Source organism: Gastrolobium bilobum, unplaced genomic scaffold (assembly GCF_033153095.1).
Source record: "Gastrolobium bilobum isolate Gb01-03AN ecotype WA unplaced genomic scaffold, APGP_CSIRO_Gbil_v1 utg6656, whole genome shotgun sequence".
NCBI classification, from domain to species: domain Eukaryota; kingdom Viridiplantae; phylum Streptophyta; class Magnoliopsida; order Fabales; family Fabaceae; genus Gastrolobium; species Gastrolobium bilobum.
In genome coordinates this window covers 224,972-240,433 of record NW_026896856.1, presented here as the reverse complement: position 1 = coordinate 240,433, position 15,462 = coordinate 224,972, and the positions used below count along the sequence as shown (strand labels likewise).

Here is a 15,462-nt window from a genome sequence, read left to right as displayed (position 1 = left end):
GGCAGCAAGAAGAATGGCGAATATTGAAATGATGAGATTACTTTTGGTTGAGGTGAGGGCTAGTGGGCAAGGTCCACAGCAACAGCCTTTGCAACAGCCACAGCTTGAGCCACAACCACAACAGCATGTTCCTCCTCCTCATAATCCCATTGCTGTGGAGGGTGAAGGAAATAATGATATGAATGAAGAATCTAGTCACAGGGGTGGTGTGGCACAGCCAGCCACTAATAAAGAGCAAAGAGAAAGAATGCTTAATGCCTTCCGAAAAAATGCACCACCAAATTACAAAGGAGGCATTGATCCGATTGCCGCAATTCAATGGTTAGAGGAATTGGATCGCATTTTTACTGTCATGGAGTGTGATGATCAGCATAAATTGTTGTATGCTTCTTATATGCTGCAGAATGATGCAGCCGATTGGTGGAGAAACACCCGTCAGTATAACACCTCAATATTTTAAATCAAGTAATTAAAATATTAAGTGAGCAATCAAGTGATGGATTAGTGAAAATCCAAAAGATTAGGCCAAAATACAAAGAAAGGGCAAAACGGTAATTAGCCAACACGCAACCCTAGGAAGATAAAAATTGAGTAGAAGGTCTCAGATGGTAAAAATAACCCTGGAAATGGGTTCAGAACGAAAAATTGAGTGGACAGGCAAGTTTCAGAAAAATCAGTGAATAGTGTTTTTCGCGGGTAAAAATACCGCGGTACGATTGCACCGTAAAACGTGCCGATTGAGTTTTGAGCTCTAGGTTTCAAATATGAGTTAAAAATGGTCTAATGAGTTAGGAAATATGATTTCTTATAATATTCGATGAAATTAAGACAATTTGGGGAAGCGTGCCAATGGCGCGCATAATAGCTTAAAACAGTGTTTTCTCCGAACGAATGGAGGACTCTTAATTCATCTGATCAAGCCTAATTAAAGGGGAATAGTTAATGTTAAAAATTTGAGTTTCTAAATAGGTTGTGAATTTACGGACGTTTAGTGGAATCGGAGGAAAATTCGGATTAGTTTTAAATCGCGTGAGGTGGCGGTGGGACCCACCCCACTTAAGTGACTTAAGCCACATGTGCTTGGCACTATTCATGCATCACTTTCCTCCCTCTTCTTGCTCAAACCCGCAGCCACCATAGCCCTTCCCCTCCAAGATTTCATTTCACCATAACTTAGCCATTTCTTCACCAAATCCATTGATTCTTGTCTTGAAATTTGATGGAAATGGCCTTCTAAATCCATTGGTGGTACTCCCAAGCCTTGAAAGCCACTATATTTTGAGAAAAACCCTCCCCAAAGCTGCGGCCCTTTCCTTTAGATTTGTGAAAATGGTGTTGATTGATGCTCCAATGGTGGAGTATGTTTAGGAGGAGCCTTGTGCCAAGCTTTTGGGTGAGTTTCCTTGTGTTCCAATGGTTTGATTTTGTGGTTGAATTTATGAACCCTAAAGAGGGCTTGTTGGATTGATGTGTTTAGAGAGCTCAATTGGAAAATGTTTGTACATGAATGTGTCTTAGAATGATGTGTAGTAGCCATAAATGCAATAAAAATTATTGATGAAAAATGTGAATTTTTAACTTAGAAAATTTTGAGGTTGTCATGACTTTGAGTTTTGAAAATGTGTTAGGATTGGATTGATGAGTTGTTGTATGATTGTATGTTGATATAATAGGATTGTATGAGGTGTGGAATGATTAAAGTTGTATGGAAATTCCTTGGAATGCCATAGGGTAAAATTCGATTCTTTGAGGAAAGATTGAGGAATTGATGTTGAAAAATGATTTGGATGATGATTTGTGTAGTTATATGGTGCTTAGATGGGTTGTGTTGTGCTTGGAGAGTGTTTGAATCAATGGAAAAAAATGAATTGTGTTAGAGACCTAAATGAGCCCAGAATGAAATATTTCGCAAAACGATGCGTAAATGTCGAAAAACGGAAAAACGACGATTGAACTAGCCTCTAAACAACCTAAGGGAGTGTTATAAAATGAGAAAGAAAATTTAGGAAAATAAATCTCAAATTTACACCTACATGGCCGAACCTCCAAGGGGAAAAGGGGTGATTTGGCGATTTTCGCGTTTTGATGTAATTCGACGCGAAAATGACGAACCGGCACTTGAACCGGCCTATTGACAACCTAATGAGACGTAACAAAATGAGAAAGAAAATTTAGAAAAATAAATCTCACATTTACACTACAATGGCCGAACCATCAAGGGAGGATGGGGAGGATTTTTGTGTTTTGCGTTTTGATACTATTTGACGAGTACTGATGGATGTACGTTATTGTATAGGTTGCCGTACGTCGACCTGAATCCCGAATCTTGAATCAGTGAATTGCCCTTGGTCCGGGACCAAGTGGATTGAGGTAAGAAATTGGTTCATTGCATGTGTAATTATAAATTAACATGTATGGGTTGAACTGAGAGTGATTGGGAATGTCCTCTGTGTAGGCATTCCGCTGTGTACCGAGTTGAGGGATAAGCTGCTGCGGAGCTTGTGGAAACACGAATTAAGGTAACCTCTTGGTACTGGGGCTTGTTCCCCTTTTCTGTTCCACCTTGCCAGTTGATGGCAACGGTAGGAAGTGTGTATGAATAGTATAGAACACATGAGCATGCATGCATTATTGCTATGGGCACTGCAGTACCGAGTCTCTGGCCAGTAGACAGTTTTATTAGCCTTCGGGCATTTTCGGACTTCCGCTGGATAGGTCTCCAGGAGGGAGTTCCAGTTGACTGCGGTCATGGTGTGTGATCCGGGTAGGAGCACACTAGGAATGTCTTTGGCGTTTTGGTTGGTTTGGGCATCATGGTTGTGGTTTCTGTGAACACACCTTGGATGATACCCATAGGCTTATATATGCCGAGGGCGTACGTGGAATTGGGGTTACCATCCCGTATCGTCGTATTTTGTTTTCTTTATATTCCCCATTCTCTAAATCCCTTGCTATATCCCGTTTTCAAAGTGGTTGTTGTATTCTATTGATATGCATCGAAGTGAACCATTGGGTGGAGTTTTCTCCAGAACCTCTTGGTTACTGAGATATATTCGTATATCTCACCCCGTCTCGGGGCATTTATTTCAGGAGGTAGCAGTGGAGCAGGAGCCTCGGGCAAGAGGCCCGCAGAGTGAGCGCTGGAGCGCTTCATATTTTGCATTTTGTTGGCCGTGTGGCCTAGGCTAGACTTAGGGCATGAACATGTCATTTGTATTTATTAGTAGCTTCATTAGCATCTTGTTCATGTCATTTTGCCTAAGTCTAGTAGTGATGTATTTGGTTATGTTGTCTTTTAATTAAGTCGAAATTTTAGAAGAATGTAATTTGAAGTTTTAGTTTCAAGTTGTAATTTGTAAAGCCATATTGTAATAGTATTGATGCATGTCTAATTATGATGGAAGGGCCTTAGGCCTATTTTAGGTTATGATAATATGTATGATGGAAATATGCATGAAAAATGTGTTAGTGATTGCAACTACTTAAGAATGATTAATATGGACTCTATGTTTAATAACTATAAACTGGATTGGGTTGTAAGTGCCCCAAGGCGTTGTTGGTCCTTGTGTGTGCCACCCATTGGATTATTACTGTCTTATCATGTGTTTATTAGGTACATTGAGGTTTTAAATGATCTTTTACAAATTTGGGATTATTGGAAAAACAAAGGAAACTCTGGCGAATTTTCTGTAGAATTGGCAGATTTTAGGCGAACTTCGGAAGAGCATATCTCCCTCCATAGAAGTCCCCTAGGGACGTGCCATACGCCATTTTGAAGGTTGAGATGTCCTCTACCTTGTGTCCAAATTTGTGGAAAATCTGGGTTGATCTTCGGCCTGAAAAAAATAGAGAAACACGGACTGCCCATGTGCCCCTGCACCTGAGGCAGATTCTGGACCGGATTTGGGAAATTAATTCCCGCTTCGTTCCTCGGTCAAATTGAGCGTGTGATATATCAAAATGAAGTTTGAGGTGCCTAGTTTGTAGGATAAAAATTTGAGGGCAAATGGTTCAGTGGATTGAGTGCAGTAATTCGAGCAATGTGAGTGGTTTGGAGCTGTTTTTGGGGTTGTTTGGGCTAATCGCTTATCCAACTTCAAACGGCGATAACCGGAGCAAATGAGCTCCGAATTGAGCGTATTTTAGCTTGTTAAAAAGGGAATTAAGTAACACAAAGATATAATCTGAGAAGTAGGGTTGGTTGCGATCGGTTTGGTCGCAGAAAAACTTAGAGTGTAACATGTTCGAATTGGTATAAAACGTAAAGTTGGAAATTGGCTAAGTGAGTTTATGGGAACTCCTTAGTAACTTATAATAAGTAACATAAGTGATAAAAATAGTTTAAATAAGTCTTCCGCAAGAGTTTACGGTTACGGTCACAGCTTTTAATTATTACGCCTTTTTATGTTTTAAATGCTCGCGTAATAATCGGAAAAAAAATTTATTCGCGTTTTATAAATGAACTGCTGTGATTGTAACTGCGCTTAATATCATAATTAATGTTAACAATACCGGTACGTAACGGGCTGTTACAGTCAGCCCTTGGAATGTCTGGGTCATACTATTACCTGACCTTTATTTGAAAGGAAATTCTTACTGAAATACTTTCCAGAGGAAGCCCGGATAAGGAAGAAGGGTGAATTTGAGGAATTAAAGCAGGGTCAAATTTCTGTAGATGAATACCTGAATAAGTTTAATAAATTGGCCAAATACTCTCATTTTCAGAGAGCTCCACCTACTGAAGATGATCTGTAGTTCAAATTTCATAGAGGACTACATGACAATATTTCTAAAAAACTTGCAGGACACTCTTTTGATACTTTTGCTGCACTCGTCAAGAAGTGTAAAAACATTCAAGAGTACTATAGAAGGAAGCACAAAGACCAAGATGCTCCTAATTTTGGTCCTAAAAACACTTCTGGGAATTCTAAAGGAAAAGGGTTGTAGGTTAGACAGTCTGATGGTAAGTTCAAAAAGGCGGGAAATTCTAAGCCAGGAAATTTTAAATCTGCTCCTCAATGCTCTATATGTGGAAAAGCCCATTCTGGGGTTTGCAGGAGAGAACAAAGACTGTGTTATAAGTGTGGCCAAGCTGGGCATTTTATTAAGGACTGCCCCTTAAATGGGGGACATGTTTCTACTATTCAGACTACTCTGTCTCCTATTGTGGTTGAGGAACCATCTCTACCTCTCCCACCTCCAGTATATGCAGTGACTCAGCAAGAGGCTGAGAGGTCAGCTAGTTTGGTACGAGGTATGATTTCTATTCGTGATGAAATGCTTAGTGTTTTGTTTGATTCTGGTGCCACACATTCTTTTATTGCTGATTATGTAGCCGAAGCATTTGGTCTGCATGTGATAAAAATGAAAACTCCTATGCGTATTGTTACGGCTGTGGGAAGAGTATTTAATGAAAACTATGTTTGTGAAAATGTGAAATTCAAGTATGATGGCAGGGAATATTCTGCCGATTTTATCGTATTACATCTTGCCTCGGTGAATTTAATCTTGGGGATGGATTTCTTGTCTAAGTACTGTGTGAAGATTGACTGCTGCAGTAAAACCATTTCTTTCTCATCTCATGATGAAGAGAGGGAGTCTCCTTATTTGTCTGTACTCCGGGTTGTAAAGGCCTTGAAGGAAGGAGATTCCGGGTTTGTTTTATTAGGAGGTCTGGTTGGCGTCAACAAGGAGCCAATTTCTGTTATTCCGATTGTCTCCGAGTTTGAGGATGTCTTTCCGGATGAAATTCCGCACTTTCCTCCAGAGAGGGAAATTGAATTTGCAATTGACTTGTTACCTGGCATGAGGCCTATCTCTCTTGTCCCATACCGGATGTCACCTCTGGAATTATCTGAATTGAAGAAGCAGATTGAAGACTTGTCCAGTAAGAATTTTATCAGACCGAGCGTGTCTCCGTGGGGCCCCCCGGTGATCTTTGTTAAGAAGAAGGATGGGTCTATGAGATTATGTACAGACTACCGGCAGTTGAACAAGGTTACTGTTAATAATAAGTATCCTTTGCCGCGTATAGATGATTTGTTGGATCAGTTGTGTGGTGCGACTGTATTTTCTAAGATTGATCTCCGGTCAGGGTATCATCAAATCCGGATAAAGCCGGATGACGTTCTGAAGACAGCTTTCAGGTCCCGATATGGACACTATGAATATCTGGTTATTCCGTTCGGGCTTAGAAATGCACCAGCCATTTTCATGAGTTATATGAATCGGATCTTTAAAGCCTATCTGGATCAGTTTGTGGTTGTTTTTATTGATGACATATTGATATATTCAAAGAGTAAAGAAGAGCATTCTGAGCATCTAAAAGTTGTTTTGCAGATTCTGAAAGAGCATCAGTTGTATGCTAAACCGTCAAAGTGTGAATTCTGGCTTTCTGAGATGCAATTTCTGGGCCATGTCATCTCATTTGAGGGAGTGGCAGTGGACCGAGTAAGATAGAAGCAGTGTTAGAATAGGGAACAATTTGTTAATGCAACAGAATCATTGAATATCTTCCCTTGCTTAACATTTATCTTGGCAAGATCTGTCAATGAAAAGATTGTGATGAAAGTAGCACTGCTCCTCCTTGCACAAGGTAAAAGTTTCTTGTGGTATCTGCTAATTTAATGTGTATTCCCTTTATATAGTACTTCAAAGAAAGTTAACTATTTGTTTCAGGTGGGTGGAAATGATGGCTCCTGTTTTCTCGTTTTCTCAAGAGCTTATTTGTGTTGTGTTTTGTATATGATCCAAGTGCACCATTCTATTATGTTAATGTTGCTGCTGCTTTTGCAAAAGGTTACATATTTATTCATCATTCATGGTTTATTTTATAGAATGACTTGATCAAATATATGTAATGACCACACAAAATAGCCTTTTACATTGCATCCATCTTTACTGCAATCAATCACATCAAAACTTTATTAGCTTAATAATTATATATATAAAGTAATACTCTCGTAAGTATCAAATATGATTACATACATGATAGAAGCTAGTAAGTTAATTAAATTGTCACTGTGGTATCTATAGGGTTGTGAATGGGTCAGGTCGGGTCAGGTTTTTGTCCGACTCGATCCAACTTGGTTTTTATAGGTCATGTATTTTGACTCGACCTGCTTTAATTTGATCCAAGTCAGGTCTGACTTGGTTTGGATTTTGTTGAACTAGTTCAGAACCAGGTCGGATCTAACCTGACGTGGTTTTTGAAGTGGGTCTGACTTGGTTTCTGAAGTGGGTCAAATATGACCTAACCCGTTTTTGACTTGGTTTCCTCACAAAATTTCGTCGAAATTTCTGCGTTGCAAACGACAAAAATTTCGTCACAAAATTATTTTTTCGTCGGAAAACTTTTTGTCGAAAAGCGACGAAATTTTTTCTTTAATGAAAATTTTTACAAAAATAAATTTTCTATCGAAATTTAGTTTCCGTCAAAAGTTTTGACGAAAATGATTTCTTCCATCAAATGTTTTAAACGAAAAAAGAATTCTGTCAAAAAATTTGACGGAATATTTTTCGTTTAAAATTTTTATGGGAATGTGTTCTGACAAAAATTTCGACGGATATTGTTTCGAGGGAAATGTTTCATCCGAAACTTTCGACGAAATTTAGATTCTCTAAAGAATTTTGACAGAATATTTTTTTCGTCAAAATTTTTTATCGAAATATTTTTTTGTCAAAATTTTTTACGAATTGTTTTATACAAAAATGTGTTCCGTTGAAAATTTTGATGGAAATATTTTTTTTTTATCAAAAAACTTGACGAAAATATTTAGTTGAAATTTTTTGATGGAAATGTGTTTCGCTAAAAATTTCGACGAATTTTTTTTTTTGTCAAAAAGTTTAACGAAAATTTTTCCGTCGAAAACTTTCGCCGAAATTTGAAATTTGTAAAGAATTTTGATGAAAATTTTTCCGTCAAAATTTTTTGATGGAAATGTGTTTCGTCAAAATTTTCGATGGAAATTGTTTTGAGGGAATGTTTCATTCGAAACTTTCGACGAAATTTAGATTCTCTAAAAAATTTTGACAGAATATTTTTTCGTCAAAATTTTTTATCAAAATATTTTTTGTCAAAAATTTTTACAAATTTTTTTTACAGAATTGTGTTCCGTTGAAAATTTTGATGGAAATATTTTTGTATCAAAAAACTTGACGAAAATATTTAGTTAAAAATATTTTATAGAAATGTGTTTCGCTAAAAATTTCGACGAAATTTTTTTTTGTCAAAAAGTTTAACGAAAATGTTTCCGTCGGAAACTTTCGCCGAAATTTTAAATCTGTAAAGAATTTTGATGAAATTTTTTTCTGTTAAAAAATTTCGATGGAGATGTGTTTCGTCGAAATTTTTTATGAATATATATTTTTGTGAAATATTTTGACAAAATTTTGATTCCGTAAAATAATTTGACAAAAAAATATTTCGTCAAATTTTATTATAGAAATATTTTTAGTCACAAATTTTGATGAAAATATTTTTTGTCAAAAAATTTTGCAAAATTTTTTTATGGAAATATTTTCCGTACAAAATTTTGACGTAATTGTTTTACGTTAAAACTTTTCTTTTAATGTAATTGTGATTTTTTTTCTTTTTTTTCACGTAATGGGTATGGGTCAAGTTTTGGGTCAATGGGTCAATATTAAAACAAGTCAGGTCTAAAACTGACCCGAATAAAAGTGGGTTAGTATTTAAACTAGTTCCAAGAATATAGGTATTTATGGGTCAGGTCAAGGTCAGATCAAGGGCAGGGCAAGTGAACCAGTTTTTTTACACACCCCTAGGTATCTTATCCTTTTTTCATCCTTCAGAGCATCTTTGATGGGGATAAATGGATCATTTGGATCGTCCATCCTTGTGACAAGTGAAAAAGAGACCAATTAGCTCACAGTTCTATTCTCTGTGTACTACAAATGAAAGTGATGGATTAACTAAAAAAAGAAGAAGAATGATGCATTCTAATCCAAATTATAGAATGTGAAAATCATATAAAACCTACATTGTCAAAGAATGGATATTTTGTCAATTAAAAAGTTCAACGATGATATACATATGATTGTGTATACATATTTGTAGCAAGAGTGAAAAATAGAGGAAGAAAATATAGAATTCCATTTTGTAGAATTCTACTAGATAATTCTATAATTGTGCCTCTAATTTTACAGAATATACATCTTTTAATCTCTATTTTTTTTCTTTGCCAAGAATTAAAAAAAAAAAGTCTTCCTTAAAACTGGTTCGGAACCGATTCGGAAATGGTTCTAATTCAGAACTAATTTGAAATAGTTCATAATCGGATTGGGTCGAACTGGTTCGATCCAATTTTAAACCGAACGGAACCAGTTCAATATTTAAAAAAAATTGGTTTAAAGAACCGAACCGGGTTCTTCAAAAAATCCGGTTCGGGTCGACCCATACCCATCCCTACCGCAGGCCAATTCACTCTTGCATTAAGCTGATGAATAAGATAAACTAGATATAGAAAATGCCTATGATATTCTGATGCTCTATTAATCAAACCCTTAATTATTTATTGTATTTTTTTCTCTCAAAATGATATTGTTCTGGATTGATAGAATTATGATGCGCAATGCTTGTTTCTAGTTAAGTAATTATGACATCTTGATGAATGGAACCAGAAAATAATGGTATAAAATATAATATAGACACTGAGATTCGAACTTATATCTTCATGCAAACTACATGAACTCCTCATCACTAGTCGACTGATAATGGCTTAATGTGACAAATTACTAAATTATCATTAACTTTGCTGAGGTTTTGGTGACTAGTTAAGCTTAGGGAATGAGGCAAGGAAATTATTTGTCCTTGACCATAACTGCCTTGTACTTAATATTTTTTCATGCTATCACTGATGTGATGCATTCAATGGTATAGAGCAAGGAAATTGCACTCTTAGCTCCGGAAGCAGTTAAGAGTTCTCTTTATTTTATTGGAACATTAATCTAGTGTTGAACATTAATCACTGAGGTACCCATTCTTTTTAATTCGACTCAAGTACTATAATCGGAAGCACATAAATTTTAATACAGGATATCTTCCAGCGAGAAGATCAAAGATCTGCCTAATCACTCTAGGCATTTTTCATTTGGACCAAGCTTAATCGTGTGTGATTAGATCAAATTTATATTGGTCGAATCAGTAATTTAATTATGATATTTTTAAACAAGATTAATAGCAATGGATCCAAATTAATTGAAAAGTTTTATAGCCAACATTCACATTCTTATGATACTATTACTCAGATAGCGCGGTCCTTTTTCTTTTCTTTTTTCAAAAATATCTAAGAAGTCAAATGCGCCTCTGTGCCTTTGACTGGGGTAATGAAAATGTTTTTGCTTTTTTGGTCAATGATCCAGGAAATGAAGAGGTATACGTTAAGAGAGACACTCGGGTGGAGGGGGAATTCTTGGAAACTCACAAGAATAAGGGGTATCAAAGGACAAGAGGAGGGGATTATAATGCAGGTAAGCGGTCACCCATGTACGTCACATGGCTAAAGTCCATGAGTGGTGTCTCTTCACGTGATGTCACAACATGGACAAGCCAAGCACCACTAAATGGAGATTATTTATAATGGACGGGGATCACTATTTTTTTTGTGGTCCCTTAGTGTAAATGGAGGGATAAAATTAAAAAAAAAAAAAATTACAAGGATAAAAAGGAAAAAAAAAATTGATGATATGAAAGGGAGCACCAGATTATTCGGTGATCCTGGACCATAAAAAATATTTCCCGCTAAATGGTACATGTTATTAACTACTTTTGTTTACATGATCATATTGTACCTCCCGCCCGGAGCAGAAAAAACTCTTGTTTCATTTAGATATTATACATAAGAAATTTGAGTTATAGAAATTAATGGTTATATTTTAATGACAAAATTCTAAAATCAGAAAAAGAAAATGATCATTTTCATTGATGATGATTAATCTGTCAATGAATGTTTTTCGGCGACAATGTTAAAAAGGGAAGCTGTGATTTTTGTGCATTTTGTCAGGCAAACAAAAAAACATATGCAACATTGTTTCGAATGTTTTATTTTCTTTATCCTTCTCAAGGCACCAAAGTTGTGCTAAACGAGAAGATCATTTAAGTGACCGTGATTTTGGAAGGATTCTGGCATATTCGATCTTAGAATGCCCAATATAAGAGCTGACGGGCCTGCTATGGTCCGAGTTTTGCGAACTACATCCCAGTTGCAAACACACTTTTACTTAAGGACACTCTTTTTAATGTCATTTCCACAAGAAATGGAAATTCATCATATATAATAGGGCTTGCAATTTCTCACTGAGAAATTCAAGTTTTCCTACGGAGAAAGAAAGGAATGGGACCCACCTTAAATAAAAAAATAAAAAATAAAAAAGTGATTAACACGGACATCGAAGTGAGAGTGGTAAGAGAGAAGTTTTCTCATGCAACATGAGAAGTCTTTTTCCCTATATAATAATGGATTACATGAAAATATAATATTCCAAAGACGAAAAATTAAACGTATATGAACCTTTTCTGTTTCAATTTCCAGAAAACTCGCACAAAAATAGGCTATTATTGCCAGCCAGAAGTACAGATTTATAAGGGTAACAGTATGAAATGACTCAAGGCCAAAAGATAGCAGTTGCGCGTGCATGTGACCTGGGGAGTTAGATGAGCAGGGTATCATAATACTGCAACTGATAAATAGAATCAACTGGGCCTAAGCTGCATTAGATTTCTCAAGGCAATGGGATATGTTAGTCGAGTCCTCCAAAGGGTGAAAGCCACATTTCTCAATATGCAAAATGATTTTCTCAAGCACGCCATCAAGAAAGCTATTAACCTTCCATTGTTTGATCCTCTATTTTTGGATTACTCTTTCCAGCTTGGGGTCGTTTGACTGCAGAAAGGAAAATTAAAAAAATATATTAACCACAAGAAGTCACTTATAAAGATTGTTAGGAAACTAAAATCTGATCATCATTGTTGGATACAACGAAATGAACAGGTTGCAGCAGAAAGAGAAGTCCCTAAACACCAAAGCAAACCAAAAAACCTCCGTTTTCAATAAATTCAACATGTTGGCCGGTTTGCCAGTTTATATTTAACTGCCATTTCAGCTGGAAAGTGCCTGAAAGATTTCAAGGATTTGAATCCATCAGGAGAGAGTGTTCCTCCCCCTCATGTTTCCTGTAATAAGATTTGCTGTTAAGAGTTTTGTACAGAGTGGAATGATACTCTTAAAATGCATCATCCTTTTGCCTCCTCTCAAGTATCGATGTACCAATGGCACTCGATGGGTCGTAAATAACAACAGCAAAGTTCACAGCTTAGGCTCAAGGCAAGTGCACACATGATATATATATATGTTCATACACATAATCAAAGTAAAATTTTAATTTCTTATTACACAGTAAAAATATATACTATTGAATGACAAAAAAATTATGTTAAGAGTTTCAAATTGGGTATTGACAGCACAAAGTTATGGGCTGCTAAAAGGTCATGACAATTTAATCATTCCTACTGCACTGGTGAAATTGAAGATAAAAAATAAAAGATAAATATTGATAAAAGAGTAGGTTATGAACGAAGACTACACATGTTGGGTTTTAGAAAAACAAATCATGCAACCAAAAAACAGTTGGGTCATTACGAAGACAAATTGTTAATAAAAAAGAAACAAGAGCAAAATTTATAGTTCTCTATTTAAAAAGTATATTCAAGGATTTTACAACTTACATTTCAGACATGATCCAGCAAGGCACGTCAGCCTTGACTGGGTCTTACATTCAGCTAGTGGATTGGGCCTTTCCATGGCAGCCATACGAACATCCCAGACACGTATAATCCCATCAGATGATGCAGATGCCACTAGGTATGGATCATCACCCCCTGTAGCACCATCACTATCAGTGAGCACAACAATACCTTTTACACGGGCAGTATGCGCTTCTTCAATGCAATATGCAACTTTTCCACTGTTTATGTCCCATGCTGTTATATTTCGGTCCTCACCGCCTGTATAGAGAAGTCCATTCTGCAACATATAATAAATTTTAGGCATCATCTAAGAAAAGAAAAAAAAAAAAAGATACTGTTCCTTGAATAATGGCAATACAAAAATTACACTCCCCTCAACCCCAACCCCCTTAAGTAAATTTATTCCAGTAAATATTGTAATTATGCAGTTGTACATAATGATCGTCCATGCCACAGATAGTTCGCTTCACCAGCAAAACTGACTAAAGACTAGAAACTTCAACCTCAATCATGAATAGTTGTATAACTGTAGAAAAACCATGCTCAGACCAGCCCCCTCAACAAAAATCATATACTTTCCAACATATGCTTTAGAAGATTTAGATTGCAATAACTTTCATATATAGTCATTCAATGGTAAATCAAGAAAAAACAAAACATTGATCATCCCATTTTTGTGGCAATGAAAGAAAATATTATATAGGAATCATATATAAAGCATAAATATGTTTCATGTTAATAAAAGTTGCATGGTTAAAATCTGTTTTTGATACAAATATGCAGCAAAGAATTGTTAACCGATCCCAGATCCTATTCAAAGCCAGAACAGCATCTCCAACTTCCGGTTAATACTACTCAACTGCATAACATGTATGCAGTAGTACACCCTTTGACACAAGAAGACAGAATAATTTATTTAATTTTCTGTTTTAAACTGCTAATCTGGGACTCCAACCTATCAACAAAACTCACCATACATCATTCAACATCCTGCAGCCCATTCATTCTGAAATCAAATTCACATGTTCTGATAACTGACAACCATTATTATTTATTTCAAATCCAAAACGTTTTGGTTCCACTGATGTCCAAATTACAAATATTCAGGTCACTAACTCACTATTAAACCCCCATATGAGAAAGCATTTGATTACAGTTCACCTTGACATAACAGACACTCTTATACACAACACGCACAAGACCTCTAAATTGAATTAAAAAATTGGTAACATAACCTTCTTACCACTTTCCTTCACATAACATCATTAATCATCAGCACCAATCCTTTTCTTCCTCCCTTTTTTTTAATCAAAATCAATGGCTTCACAATTCCCTATCCGACATAATGTGAAAAATAATAATATGAAACTAACATTTTCTTAAAATCGTTTATACACCTACAAAACTTGATGCTCCATAAGTCCATAACCCTAATTGACATATTTTAAAAAACACAGATAGATAGAACATGATGAAACACAAACCTTAGCAGGTGCGGCGCAAAGAACACGATTCGGGCATTCCAATTCGAACAACAAGCGCGCATCCTCAGCGTTGTGGACGGAGACCTTCTCCTCCGTGGCCATGAAGAAGTTATCGCCGCCGCCGGCGTCGAACCTCACCAAGCTCGCTTCCTTGTCGAGCCTGCAGCAGAAGCTTCTCCTCCCCCTCACAAGGTTCACCATGGCGAGGCACTCGTCGCGGCCGACGGTGAGGGCGAGCTTGCCGGAGGGATGGAGGGCGAGATCGTTGACGGCCTTGCGGTGGACGGTGAGGGTCTTGAGGTGGACGAAGCCATCGGCGTCGTAGAGGCAGAGAGAACCGTCGGCGGCCGCGGAGATGAGGTTGCGGGGGTAGGGGAGGTTGGGAGGAGCATAAAAGGAGAGGGCGGTGACGGTGGCGGAGTGGTGGTTGAGGGAGCCGAGGGAGGAGGCGGCGGAGAGGTTATAGAGATGGATAGTGTCGTCGGCGCCGCCGGAGGCCACGACGGAGCCAGAAACGGCGACGGTTTTAATGAGTGAGAGATGGGAAGGGTAGGTAAAAAGAGGAGTTAAGGTTTGCGTTTTGGGATTGAGAGTGAAGCCCCAAATGAATCTCTCGTAAGAACCTGCTACCAAACTCATTCTTGTGTTGCTCATGTTTCTGCTTTCTCTATAACTTGTGGCTGTGTCTTAGCACCATAAACCCTACACTTCTAAAAACCCCAATTCTGCGTTATAAACTAATAATATTTAGGGATTGGTGTTTGTAATTTTAGATGATATAAGTTATGTCATTTTAAGTTTAAGAGAGAGATAAACACAAAAAATGAAAATCATTAGAAATAGAAGGTAAGTAATTTTTTTTAATTTAAATTTTAAATAAAAAAATTTCTTGTGTCTATCTCTCTTAAATTAAAATGACAAACATTTTCCCCTAATATTTGTCTAACATTGCATCTTGGACTTTTCTTTTCTTTTCTTTTTCTTTTTCTTTTTTGGTAAAATGCTATTAAGTTAATTGTAAAAGATGGACTGAAATAATATAAAGTCCAATTTGTATATCATTATTTGGATATTTAATATGAAATAGAAAATTATTGTATTTTATTGTTTGGATGATGTAATGAAAGAGAATGTATTTTTATTTCGAATACATTAAATTTTTAAACTTTTAGTTAAAAAAAATTTGGTTATTTTATAAAATTTTATAGTCAATTA

General features: G+C 36.5%; 1 protein-coding gene across 2 annotated transcripts; it reads right to left on the bottom strand.

Moving 5' to 3' along the window:
• Window positions 1-11,466: 11,466 nt before the first annotated feature.
• Window positions 11,467-14,934, bottom strand: LOC133302409 (uncharacterized). 2 transcript variants are annotated; one of them, XM_061502176.1, is made up of 3 exons: window positions 14,248-14,934; window positions 12,743-13,040; window positions 11,467-11,900 (listed from the first exon to the last, which is right to left on the bottom strand). In XM_061502176.1, the coding sequence occupies exons 1-3, from the start codon at window positions 14,899-14,901 to the stop codon at window positions 11,839-11,841; spliced, it is 1,014 nt and encodes a 337-aa protein (XP_061358160.1). In that variant the 5' UTR covers window positions 14,902-14,934; the 3' UTR covers window positions 11,467-11,838. The 2 variants fall into 2 exon arrangements, with proteins under 2 accessions (XP_061358160.1, XP_061358161.1); XM_061502177.1 differs by lacking the exon at window positions 11,467-11,900 and adding an exon at window positions 11,918-12,190.
• Between the last annotated feature and the right edge of the window lie 528 nt (window positions 14,935-15,462).

Coding starts and splice junctions, on each gene's coding strand:
- LOC133302409 (XM_061502176.1), bottom strand. CDS start 14,901: ATGAGCAACACAAGAATGAGTTTGGTAGCAGGTTCTTACGAGAGATTC. Junction 13,041..14,247: donor TTTGCGCCGCACCTGCTAAG/GTTTGTGTTTCA, acceptor TATATGTTGCAG/AATGGACTTCTCTATACAGG. Junction 11,901..12,742: donor TGCTGGATCATGTCTGAAAT/GTAAGTTGTAAA, acceptor TCCTTTCTGCAG/TCAAACGACCCCAAGCTGGA.